The sequence below is a fragment of the Rhinolophus sinicus genome, linkage group LG13, assembly GCF_036562045.2.
Source record: "Rhinolophus sinicus isolate RSC01 linkage group LG13, ASM3656204v1, whole genome shotgun sequence".
Taxonomy (NCBI): Eukaryota; Metazoa; Chordata; class Mammalia; order Chiroptera; family Rhinolophidae; genus Rhinolophus; species Rhinolophus sinicus.
The window spans coordinates 42,246,372-42,259,559 of NC_133762.1; the positions used below are offsets into that span (position 1 = coordinate 42,246,372).

Below are 13,188 nucleotides of genomic sequence, written 5' to 3' on the forward strand. Positions count from 1 at the left end.
GCTGTCCATGTGTAAAGGGAGAAAGCTGTTCCCACCTCCTGGACTGTGTGAACAGGCTTCTGGCCTGAAACACCCAGCTGCCCCCCCCTCCCAGCACAGCCTTCTCCTGAAACACAGGACTGCTAGCTCTGCCCTCTGGGGAGTCAGTGCTGATCCCACCAAAGGGCAAGACGTTGGACAAGTCACTCATTTTTATTTGCTTATTTTTTCCAGGATCAAAAATTAGATTTGTAGCCTTTTCAAAACGGCGTTACTATTAGTGGTTATAATGTGCTATTATGTTATTTTCAAATAAATTCTAAAACTATAGTCACCTGAAAAAAAATAAAATAAAAATTCTGACATGTTAAGTGCTAACGGTGACCAAAAGCCAAGGGCAATCACGCAGAGAAAAGCCTCAGATCTGACTTCTTAGAAGTTCCCTGAAGGGTCAAACTAATTTTACAACTTTACAGATCATATTTTGCAAATGAGCTTTACTTTGCAGTATGTTGGCAACAGATTGTTTCTCCAGTCTGAGTTCCCATCTCTTTTTTTAAATGGAGATATAATTCACATACCATAATATTCACCAGTTACAGTGTACAATTCAGCAGTTTTCAGTATATTCAGAGTTGTGCAACCATCACTACCATCTTAATTCCAGAACATTTTCATCACCTGTGCCCAAAAGCCCATACCATAAGCAGTCACTCTCTATTCCACCTTCTCCAGTCCTTGGAAACCACTAATCAATTTTCTGTCTTGATGGATTTGTCTATTCAGGTCATTTCCAGCATGGAATGGAATCATAAAATGGTATCATATAATACGTGGTCTTTTGTGTGTGTCTGCTTTCACTTAGCATGACGCCTTCAAGGTTCATCCGTGCTGTAGCATGAATCAATGCTTCAATTTTATAGCTAAATAATATCCATTATATGGATATACCACATTTGTTTATCCATTCATCTGTTGATGGACACTGGGGCTGTTTCTGCCTTTTGGTCATTGTGAATAATGTTGCTCTAAACACTGGGGTACAAGTATCTGTTTGAGTGTTCAATTCTTTTGGGTATATATGTCTAGGAGTAGAGTTGCTACTCCAGAGTTGGTAACTCTTTAACCTTTTTGTGGAACTACTAAACTGTCTTCCAACGTGGCTGCACCATTTCATATCTCTGCAATTGTGTATGAAAGTTCCAGTTTCTCCTGCTCTTCAGCTTATTATTATTGTCTTTTTGACATAGCTATCCTTGATGGTGTGACGTTGGCATCTCATTGTGGTTTTGATTTGCATTTCCTTAATAACTAATAATGTTGTGCTTATTGGCCATTTGTATATCTTCTTTGGAGAACCGTGTATTCAAATCCTTTGCCTGTATTTTAGTTGGGTTATTTTGCTTTTTATTATTGAATAGCAAGAATTCTTTATATATTCTAGACACAAATCCCTTATCAGATAGCCAACTGATTTTGACAAAGGTGCAAAAATATTTCAGTGGAGAAGGACAGCTTTTTTAACAAATTGTAGTGGAGCAATTGAACATCCATAGGCATCAAAAACATGATTCTTGCCAGCAGCCACTGTGAGCGGCTGGCATCCTGCAAGGGCTGCCATGAGCTGCTGTGAGCGGCTGGCCGATAACTGGCGACCGACTGCCTCAGCCAGGGGAGCACAAGGCTCCTAATACCAGCATGGGCCCTGGAGCTGCGTCCTACACGACTAGACTGAGAAACAACAGCTTGAACCAGAGTGTGTGTGTGCGGGGTGGGAGGCGGAAGAAGGAGGGGGAAGCATATGATTCCTAAAGCATAAGCAACCAAAGAAAAAAACTGATGAATTGGACTTCATCAGATTTAAAAACTTTTGTCCTGCAAAAGACCGTTAGAGTGAAAAGACTAGGGTAAAATATTTGCATGTATTTTTATTTTATAGGCTTTTTACTGAGTGGTAAGAGTTCTTTATATATTCTGGATACTAGACTCTTATCAGATACAAGATTTGCAAATATTTTCTCCCTGTGGGTTGTCTTGATAATGTTCTTTGAAGCACAAAAGTTTTTAATTTTGATGAAGTACAATTTATTTTTTTTTCTTTGGTTGCTTATCTGTTAGGTGTCATGGCTAAGAAACCATTGTCTAATCCAAGTCCATAAAGATTTATATCTATGTTTACTTCTAAGAGTTTCGTAATTTTATTTTTTTATTTTTTTGTTTGTTTACGTAAAAAGTGTAAAGATGAAACTGAGACTGAAGTGAGTTCTCCAGGTTGTCACAGCTAGAAGGTGGAAGAGCTGGGACTCCAATGTACATTGTTTCCACACTTTATATCTTTCCCCTGTGCCACCATGTTCCACACTATTTGATGTACTCTTGGGAGGAGGCTGATTGGCTGTCATGGTGTGGCCTTCTCTCTGCAGGATCCCTTTGTGTTTCCACAGAGCTCTGAGGTCAGACCACTCAGCGGAGCCTCCAGAATCTCTTTTTCAGACTCCAGCCCACCTTGGCTCAATATCTGGCAGTCTTCGGATGTTCACCAGGCTTAGGGCTCCTGGGAAAATTGGAGTTGCTAAGATACCCAGAAGTGAAGCCCAGTGTGAACATGCAAACCAAGGATGTCCCATAGGCCCCACATCCAGCTCATACCCTGGCTGCAGGTGAAGGGGCGGGAGAGGGAGTCTCAGAAGCAGAAATTTTCTCAGAGCAGGACTGAAACAAAGCATTACCCTTTTTCACTGTGAACAGTACATGGCTGATGTGTGCACTGAGACTGTTCTCTATACTGGGAGGAGTTTTGTTTTTGTTTTTAGTTTTCATTACAGAAAATTTCAAACATATACAAAAGTAGAAAAAATAGTATAATAAACTCCTATCTATATGCCTTTATCATGCAATTTCAATAACCATATTTGCCAGTGTTGTTTCACCTATTCCTTCTCACTTGTTTCAGCCAGAATATTTTAAAATAAATTTTGTATACCATGTTATTTCAATTTCACCCACAAATGCTTCAGAATGCAAGTCGAACTGATGTGGACAATCTTTTTTTTGTTTTGTTTCTTTTTTGCATAACCACCATTCTATTACGCACCTAACAAAAGTTACAGTAATTCCCTGATATCATCTAATACTCAATCTATAGTAAAATTTCTCTGATTATCTAAAAAAAAAAACAAACTTTTAAAACTTTTTACTATGCAAATTTCAAAAATACAAGTCAAGCAAATAGTATAATGAGCCTCTATATAACCATCAATCAACTTCCACAATTATTAGCGCCACCCAATTGTCGTCTATGCCTTCCATTCCCCCACATTTTTGCTCTTCTGCTGAATTATTTTAAGCACATCTCAAACACTGTCCTTTTATCCACACATATTTCAATACATAAATGTCAAAATAAGTACTTTTAATAAAAATAGCCACAGTGCTATTATCATACTGAAAAGGGTTCCTGAATCCAATTCCAGTGTGTAAGGTAGGGTGGGAGGCTTCCCACACACACAATACCAAGCAATCCTCAAGACATATGCAGGGTATCCAAGAATTCAACTCAATTTTGACACTAGCTGGAACTGGCATTAGATTCCCCAGGCTAAGGGTTTAGTCTTGTAGACAGCTCCCTCCCTTTGGATTTCAGGTGCCAGTCACAGCCCAGGTTGTCACTGTGCTTCTGCTCAAGCAGTGGCTACAAATTGGAGGTTCCAATACCCGCCTCGCTGGATTTGACTAATTTGCTAAAATGGCTCCTAGAACCCAGGAAAACCAATTTACTCACTCCATTACCGATTTATTACAAAGGGTATTAAGGGATACAAATCACTGGCTGGATGGAGATACACAGGGCAAGGTATGTGGGAAGACGCACAGAGCGTTATGTCCTCTCTGGCCACGCCACTCGCCCAGCACCTCCATGTGATAACCAACACAGAAGCCTTCTGAACCCTCCAGTTTTATAATTTTAGGTGTTATATTTAGGTCTTTGATCCATTTTGTATATGGTGTGAAGCACGGCTTCAACTTCATTCTTTTGCATGTGGTTATCTAGTTATCCCAGCACCATTTGTTGAACAGACTGACTACTCTTTCCCCATGGAATTGCCTTGGCACCCAAAATCAACTGACCAGGGCTGGCCCAGTGGCTCAGGTGGTTGGAGCGCCGTGCTGCCGTGCGCTGCTGTGAGCAGCTGACCCACTGCCTCAGCCAGGGGTAGCACAAGTCTCATTATACCACCATGGGCCAGGGAGCTGCGTCCTACACAACTAGACTGAGAAACAATGGCTTGAACTAGAGTGGGGGAGAGCGGGAGGTGGAAGAAGAGGGTAAAAAAATCAACTGACCATAAATGTCTGGGTTTACTTCTGAACTCTCAATTCTATTCTATTGATCTGTATGTCTATCCATCTGCCAGTCTTAATTAAGACTGTCTTGGGGCGGCCGGTTAGCTCAGTTGGTTAGAGCGCAGTGCTCTTAACAACACGTTGCGGGTTTGATCCCCACATGGGCCACTGTGAGCTGCGCCCTCCACAACTAGATTGAAACAACGACTTGACTTGTTGTAGCTTTGTGGAAAGTAATGAAATTGGGACGTGTGTAGCCTTCAACTCTGTTATTCTTTTTCAAGATTGTTTTTCGCTATTCTGGGGTCCTTTGCACTTCTATGTGAATTTTAGGATCTGCTCAGCAATTTCTACCAAAAAAAAAAAAAGGCAGCTGTGATTTTGATAGAGATTGTGTTGATTCTGTAAATATTTTGGGGAATACTGCCCTCTTAACAATAGTAAGTCTTCCAAACCATGAACATGGAATGTCTTTCCATTTATTTAGGTCTTTTGTAGTTTTCAGCGTACAAGTCTGAACTTCCTACGGAACACAGGGCAGAGCAAGGCTACAGTGTGCCTGCCACATGATTTCTCACCCACTACCTGCCTGACGTGGGAAAATGACCTAAAGATGGCTCTTCCTGGTTCTTGTGCAGCCAGGATCCCAGCTGCTGCTGAGATGCAGAGGGGAGCAGGTCTTCCTTTCTTTTCTATACATACACGCAATGCTGATGGAAGGAAGGATGGATCCAATTTGTTCCTTCTTGTTCAAATTTAGAAGCTATGTGGATGGCTATACCACTGCACTATGGATGTGGCCTCAGAGTTCTGCTATGCACGTTCTGACTGGCACATGTGGCAATAGCAGGTGGATGAGGCCTTCTCTGGTTGGGTAGAAGGATAGAAAGAGTGTAATGCAGGAAAAAGATCTGCAGAAATAGTGGCTGAAAACTTTCCAAGCTTGGGGAAAGACAAACCTACATATTTGTGAAGTTGAGTAAAAACCAAACACGATGAACCCAAAGAAATCCATGCCTAGACATCATAACAAATAGTTAAAAACTTAAAGACAAAGAAAATATCTGGAAAGTAGCCAGAGGAAAATAATGCATTACTGATAGGAGATCAGTTAATTTCTCATCAGAAAACCGTGGAAGTCAGAAGGAAGTGGTACAAGATTTTAAAAGTGCTGAAAGAAAAGAATTGTCAACCCAGAGTTCTATATCCAACAAAAATATCCTTCAGAAATGAAGGTGAAATAAAGATATTCTTAGATGAAGAAAGCAAACGAACAGAATTCATAGCCAGCAGATCTGCTCTAAGAGAATTGCTAAAGGAAGGTGATCAGACAGAAGGAATATGACATAGGAAGGGAACTTGCACCACTGGGAATGGTAAATATCTGGATAAACATAACAGACTACTCTTCCTCTCCTAAATTCTTTAAAATATATCTAATGGTTAAAAGTAAAAAATGTAACACGGTCTCATGGGATTTTCAATGTATATAGATGTGATATGACAGCTACTGCGTAAAGGGGGAAGGTAAAAGGATCTATATGGATATAAGCTTCCTACTTTCCAGTTGAAGTGCTAAAAATTGATTCTAAGTATTTATTTTGTAATCCTTAAGCAACCACTAAAAAATTATACAAAAATATAGTCAAAATCACAATAGATAAAGTGGAATACTAAAAATGTTCAAATAACTGAAAAGAAGGCAGGAAAAGGGAAACAAAGACATAAAAAAGAGAGGGAAAAGCAGAAGACAATAAAATGGTAGACCTAATTTCAAACATATCAATAACTGCACTGAATGTAAATGGTCTAAACACACCAATTAAGAGACAGATTGGCAGAATGGATTAAGAAACACGACTCAACTATATGATGTCTATAAGAAAACTCATTTCAAATATAATTATATAGGTAGACTGAAAGTAATAAAAGGATGGAAAAAGACAGACCATGCATACATTAATCCAAAGAAGCTAGAGTGTGGGGCAGAAGGGTGGCTCAGTTGGTTAGAGCGTGAGCTCTAGGCAAAGGGGCTGCTGGTTTGATTCCCACATGGGCCAGTGAGCTGCACCCTCCGCAACTAGAATGAAGTCAGTGAGCTCTCGCTGAGCTCCCGGGTGGCCAGATGGCTCAGTTGGTTGGAGCGCGGGCTCTCAACCACAAGGTTTCCAGTTCGACTCCCACAAGGGATGGTGGGCTGTGCCCCCTGCAACTAGCAACGGCAACTGGACCTGGAGCTGAGCTGTGCCCTCCATAACTAAGGCTGAAAGGACAACAACTTGACTTGGAAAATGTCCCGGACGTACACACTGTTCCCCAATAAAGTCCTGTTCCCCTAAAAAAAAAAAATCTCCTTAAAAAAAAAAAAAGATTGAAAGGACAACAACTTGACTTGCATGGAGCTGATGAGTCCTGGGAAAAAAACACTACTGTTCTCCAAAAAAATGTCCTGGAAATACACACTGTTCCCCAATAAAGTCCTGTTCCCCTTCCCCAATAAAATCTTAAAAAATAAAAGAAGCTAGAATGGCTTTATTAGTATCAGACAAAAATTTCAAAGCAAAGAAAAGTACCAGGGATGAAGAGGGACATTATAAAATTCAATTCACCAAGAAGACATAAAAAGCCTAAATCTGTATGCATCTAACAACAGAGCTTCAAATAAAGCAATAAATGGAAAAACATAATGTGTTTATAAATTAGAAGACTCAACATGGTAAAGATCCCAATTTTCCCCTAACTGCTTTATAGATTTAATGCATTACTAATCAAAATCCCAGGACTTTTTTTGTTTTGTTTTTGGTATATATCGACAAGCTGATGCTAACATTTACATGAAGAGCAAAGGCACTTGACTAGCTAAAACAGTATTGGAAAAGAAGAATAAAGTTGGAGGAATCATACTACTTGATTTTAAGACTTACTATAAAGCTACAGTAATCAAGACTGAAGAGACAGGCACATAAATCAATGAATCAAAATAGAGAATCCAGAAACAGACTCACAAAAATATGGTCATTTGACTTTTGACAGAGGTGCAAAAGAAATTTAATGGAGAAAGCAACCACTTATCATAACTAGAGTGGGGACACTATCAGGAACAAATCAAAAACCAAATGCAGATGGAAAGCAGATTATAGCCTAATGCGAAGACTCTCAGGGTTCTTTTGAAAAAACCCAGATCTCACAACAACTGGGCTGTATTCCCCCATGGCAACAATTAGCTAGAACTGAGTGCTGGGAACTTCTTTGCACAGGATCTGCATGCCCCAGTGCATCATAACTTCCACGGCACCTTTCTGTTTCTCTTGACCCCCGAGACTCCATTAGATGCCATTTATTATCCCACTTGCATGGCTAGAACTAGAAATGTTTTAGAGATCTGCTTCTCTATGTCTCTATTAAAAGATGGAGGAAGAACAGAAAAACCAGGAAACCTATGGGTTTTAAGACAGGATTATTTTCATGTTTTGAAAATCTATATATATCACCCCTTAGCTTCATTTATTATGTGTTGCTTGACTCCTAAACTGGTAGAAAAAAATTTAAAAAATGATATAGTCACAGCTGTAGAGCCAACTGTCTCGGAAGCTGGGGGTGGTGCTGGTGGTGATGTCTGGGCATCTGAGTCTGCAAGGTGCCAGGAAGAAGCTATGTGATTATGCAATGCTGGACTCGCAGTGTATACTCCAGATAATAGACAGCACCCTCCTGCACAGTCTATGACTTTCTCGTTTACAGTCTCCTCTACAAGACTGCTAACTTCTTGCGAGCAGAAATTAGTATTTTATGCTTCCTTTGTGTCTCCAGGGTTTAGTATACTGTCTGACATGTTTTATATATTCAGTAATTTAAAAATTATTTAAAAATTAATGTTTACTTATTTTCCTTCTTTAAAATTAAGATCATTGCATATAAAACTAATGTCCCTTTTGACCAACGTCCCTTAATCTTTTCCCTCTCCTCTCTGTGTGATCAATGTGTCCTCAAACCCAGTAAAACACTCTGGAGTATGCATATGAACCCATGAACAATGTAGTGTTTCTTTTAGTTTACATATGTGATACAAACATTGATATCACTTTGCAACTTTCTTTTCTCAAGATCCCATTAGAGATCTTCCCAGGTTGAGTGATGTACTTATAGGTAGAGCTCCTTCCTAATTTTGCCTGCTGTGTAGTAGTAGCTCATAGTGTAACTCACTGATCAGGTCACCTTCCTTCCCTCCCTTCCCCTCTTGGTGGATTACCTTCCAGTCTATCATGTTTTATTTATTCATTACTGATGGAAATTTAGCTTGTCTCTGATTTTTCATTATTATAATTATTCACTAATAATTATACTCAAATTCCATGTACTTACATAGAACTAAATTATGTATCACTGTATAATTAGGCTACAGGAATGCACAAGGATACAACAGTTTGACAAAAAATAGTTTCATCACCAAGAAATGCAACTGGAAAGGAACAAATGAATTGTGAAAAATCCATGATGGCCTCCAGAAACAAGCTGTAGAGCAAGGTTAGGCTTTCCCAGCTATAGCTTCAAACAACAGTGGGATTAGTAGCTTGGTCAGACTCTGAAAAAATGGACTTGGTGGGTATAGCTGGGATACTAACTCTGATACATTAATACAATGCTGCAACACAATGCATGTATTCAGGATAAAGATTCTAAACTGATGGGTCAAACCAATAAGGAAGACTTCTGTTCCTGACAAACCTGGTTATTCAAAATTGCTAATGTCTGTCAGAATTTAATCTTTTCATTTATGGCCATCAAAGAAACCCTAAATAGAAAAGGGATTGCCCTTTATTACTTCATATGAATTTTGGCCATGTGCCAAAGTTAACTTTTGGGAAAATTTAAAAGTCAATCAGTAATCAACGCTTGAGTTTAATCCAAGGTTAGGTCTAAAATGCTGTTTATGAATATCAACTCTTTGATAAGAAACATGCAGAAAGAGCAAAGGAGCAGTAGATGATTTCAAAGTGTTCAATAATAATATAAACAATTTTTGTTATTAGTCAAAGAATTTCACAAACTATCTTTAAACAGACTGGCTATGTAGCTTCACGAACGTTAGACTATATGGAAAATAGATATTACAATGTACAGCTTTCCAAGTCCTTGCTTTAAAACACTAATTCAAAAGCTCAGAAAGGAGGAAGAAAAAGAGCCCTAAATTTAAAAATAAAAATTATGAACATACATAGGCAACACAAGGAATAAAATGAGAAAGAATTTTTACAGACTATGTGTCTTAAGGTGGACAACAGGTGCACACACACATTTGTGTATTTAAGTCACAAGGACGATAACACAGTGAGCACCAAACACACAGCTGCAACACCAGAAAAGTCCAAGGATTCGTATGTTCGTCCCAATTCCAACCCTCTGCCACACCTCCCCAAACTCCCAACCCCAAGAAGTAATCACTGCTTTTTTGTGACATTGATAAGAAGGGATTCCTGGGAACATTTTCAAGTGAAAATACTGCAAATTCATTTTGAAGAGTAAAACTAACTTGTATCTGTCTCCTCCTCATACAGCATGGACAGTAAGCAACACTCCTGCTGCCATGAAATCTTAAACTGGCACCATCCCTAGTAAAAACATGAGCTATGTTACTTTCAAAGTCTTCACACAGTTGATTTTTATGTGACCTTACCCTTAAATACTCTATTACACGGATCAAAATAAATCTACTTTTTTTCAACTTCTGAAAATAAAGATGTTTAACCATACCACAGCATACCACTTCTATTAGAAAATAGCTCAAGAAGATTAAAATCATTATAAGGCAACTTACCTCATGTAAATTCAGTTCTTTTACTTTCTCTTTTAATATAACCTGTAAGACAAAAAAAAGTATGTTCTTATGCCCATTTAAACCTGTAATTAAAAAATTTTTCTCATTATATTCACAAATATTTTTCTTTTGTGTATATAACTCATTTCTCCTTATAGTCAATACTGGAGAGAACCTCTTTTACAATTTGAGACAGAACGTTTTAGCGACGTTCTTTGAACTTGAGCAATGATGCAATATTCTCCCGGAAAGCAATTTAAAAATCTCTTTGACAACAGATTAAATTTTGGGAAAAGACATTAACACGTGCCCATATGGACTAAGTGCTAATATGGGGGGGGGGGAAATAAATGAGGTTGATTGCAATATGATTTAGTAAAACATAGCACTGGCTGATGGGACTGATTGATTAGTAATTTATAAAAGGTAAAAAATATCAATCTTTTAGAAGTTTATTATACATCACTATCCTCAGAAAACTTTAGCTGTACCCAGAATTATAGGTTTAAAATTCATCCAGGTGCTGTCCCTAAACTGACTTGGTAGTGACTGGATATCAGTTAAAAGGAAAGCCAAGTGATAAGAGGGCAGATCACTATTTAAATAGAAAATTTCTGAGAATAAACAGCTTATTAGAGTTATAGTTCACCTTAAGGTGAAAAAACAAGCAAGTGAAATTTGGGGAAAGTCTCTACATTCTGAGTATCTTATATTCCTGAACCAAAAATAGTTTTGAGGGCAAAGCATATTTTCAGAAATCACAACCAGACGCTACCATCTAGCTAGGCAGGTATGTATTAAATCTCCAACTCAGTATTTTTTAAAGACAATTTTTACCATATGTCTTGTGACTTCATTAGTTCTATCAGTCATTCTCCCCCTTTAAATGGCCACCAAGGTCAATTTTACTTTCTAGTTAGTTTACGTACACATATCTTATAGGTGGTCAACGTTATGATAGAATTGAGACAACAAGATTCATTCATTTAGAAAACTAAAACGTTCCACTGTCTGGATGAATCCCACATGAGACTTACAGGGAAGAATGTGAGGTCACCTACAATACCAGTGTGGACAGCTAAGGAACTCAGTGCGCTCAGATTTCAAAAGGACACGGACAAAGGATGAACAAAAAGATATGTAATCCTAAAATGGTGAGGTGGCTCTGTAACATCGTGTCAGCAAAGTTAAAGACCCAAATAAGCTGAAGCTTGACCAAAAAAAAAAAAGAAAGCTAAGAACAACAAAAATAATTTCATGCTTAGGGCCAAAAGAAAATTTAGGTCCACTGTTTGGTATCAGTGGTAAAATGTGAGTGGATGACACATGGAAGGAAAAACAAATTTTACTTGGCCTTCAAGAAAAGCTAATTCTTTAAAGTTAATTACTTTAAAGAACTAATCAGTAAAGGAATAGTACAAAGGGGTAGGGGTTAGCAGTGATGATGCAAATATCTGGACTTCTAGTGGTGTCACATAAGCTAACATTTAAAGTACAAAAGGGGAGGAGATGATTTAACAGCTGGTCATTTCTGAGGAACTGGTATGTGTTCTAATGAAGAAATTCATTTAATGGAATCTGAACTCCATTAGGTAACAGTAACTTTAAGGATTATAAGCTACAGCATTTCTCTTTAGCAATATGCTGGCTAAAGTTCCCTTTTAAATTACATTATTGTATCAGCTGAACTTTCTATTACTCCAAATAATGCTTAAGAAAGAAGAGTACTTAAAGTGAAGTTGATACATTTTGCACTGCAAACTGGCAAGTGAAATGCTAAAACGAACAGGAGTAAATTGAGTTCTAGCTTAAAATATGAGTGGAAACCTAAGTTCTCTCTTTTTGATAAAAATCATGATCAAAGCCAATCTGAAGTAAATTTCTCACCTGTTTGTAGGCATAAAATTCTTTGTGCGCTTGATGTCTTAGCCTAAAAGACAGAAATGAACAATGCTATATTGAAATTTCCAATATAACAATTTGAAAAAAATAAAAATACCTGCTAATTTTTGGTATTAGTTTATATCATCTATGGTTTAAAATCCAGAATCTTTATCCTGGAATATACCCAAATGACATACCTGTGATCATGTTATGAGAAAAATGACCAGCGAACCATAAAATGTTATCCAAATATAAGTTCAAGTGAAATCTCATTAAAACAGTATCTCAATATAACAAATACTTTAATGAAGTCTCAGTATCGATAATCCAATATTTATGTTTCAATATTTAATATCATTTTTCTTAATTTAAGAATTTAAGTATAATATACATCTAAGAATGTACAAAAACTTTAATACAGCTAAATATTAAATACACACACACACACACGCACATACACCAGTGTAACTATCACCCAGATCAAGACTTAGAACATTTCAAGCACGCTGTAAACGACTTCTCCTAATCAATATCCACCCCTAACAGGTACCCACTATTCTGATTTCTATTATTATAGATGAACTCTGCTTATTTTTGACTTCACATAAATAGATCATTTGGTATATACTCTTTTGTGTTGGCTTCTTTCAGTCACCGATTGTGAAATTTGTCCATATTGCAGTAATTGTCTTTTTAACTGACATATAGTGTTCCATTCTATGACTATAAAACAATTTATCTATTCTATTACTGACAAATATTTAGATTACTTCCAGTTTGGGGCTATTATGAATAAAATTGCTTTACCAGTTCTTCTACATGCCTTTTAGTGGACATACAGACTCATTTCTGGTGAGTATATGCCAGGAATACAACTGCTAGTCCAAAGTGCTTGTACCAATTTCTACTCCTATGGGTAAATACGTGAGAGTTCTAGTTCCACATCTTTGCCACTGCTTGGTAGGGTCAGTTTAAAATTTCTTAGCTAACCTGGTGTGTGTTCAATGGTACCTTGTTTTGGTTTTAATTTGCACTTCCCAAATGATGTTTAGAACTCTTTCATATACTTACTGCTCATTTGGCTATCTCCTTTTAATGAAATGCCTGTTTGAGTCTTTTGCCCATTTAAAAAAATGGGTTGTCTACCTTTTTTGATTTGTAGGAGT

At 37.6% G+C, this 13,188-nt stretch overlaps 1 protein-coding gene across 1 annotated transcript in view; it reads right to left on the bottom strand.

Moving 5' to 3' along the window:
• Window positions 1-13,188, bottom strand: part of RNF24 (ring finger protein 24) — a 70,456-nt gene that overhangs the window by 8,094 nt on the left and 49,174 nt on the right. The window contains exons 3-4 of the mRNA XM_074317736.1: window positions 12,026-12,068; window positions 10,139-10,180 (exon numbers count right to left, since the gene is read on the bottom strand). Coding sequence (XP_074173837.1) covers window positions 10,139-10,180; window positions 12,026-12,068 — 85 coding nt within the window. The remainder of the gene's footprint in view (window positions 1-10,138; window positions 10,181-12,025; window positions 12,069-13,188) is intronic.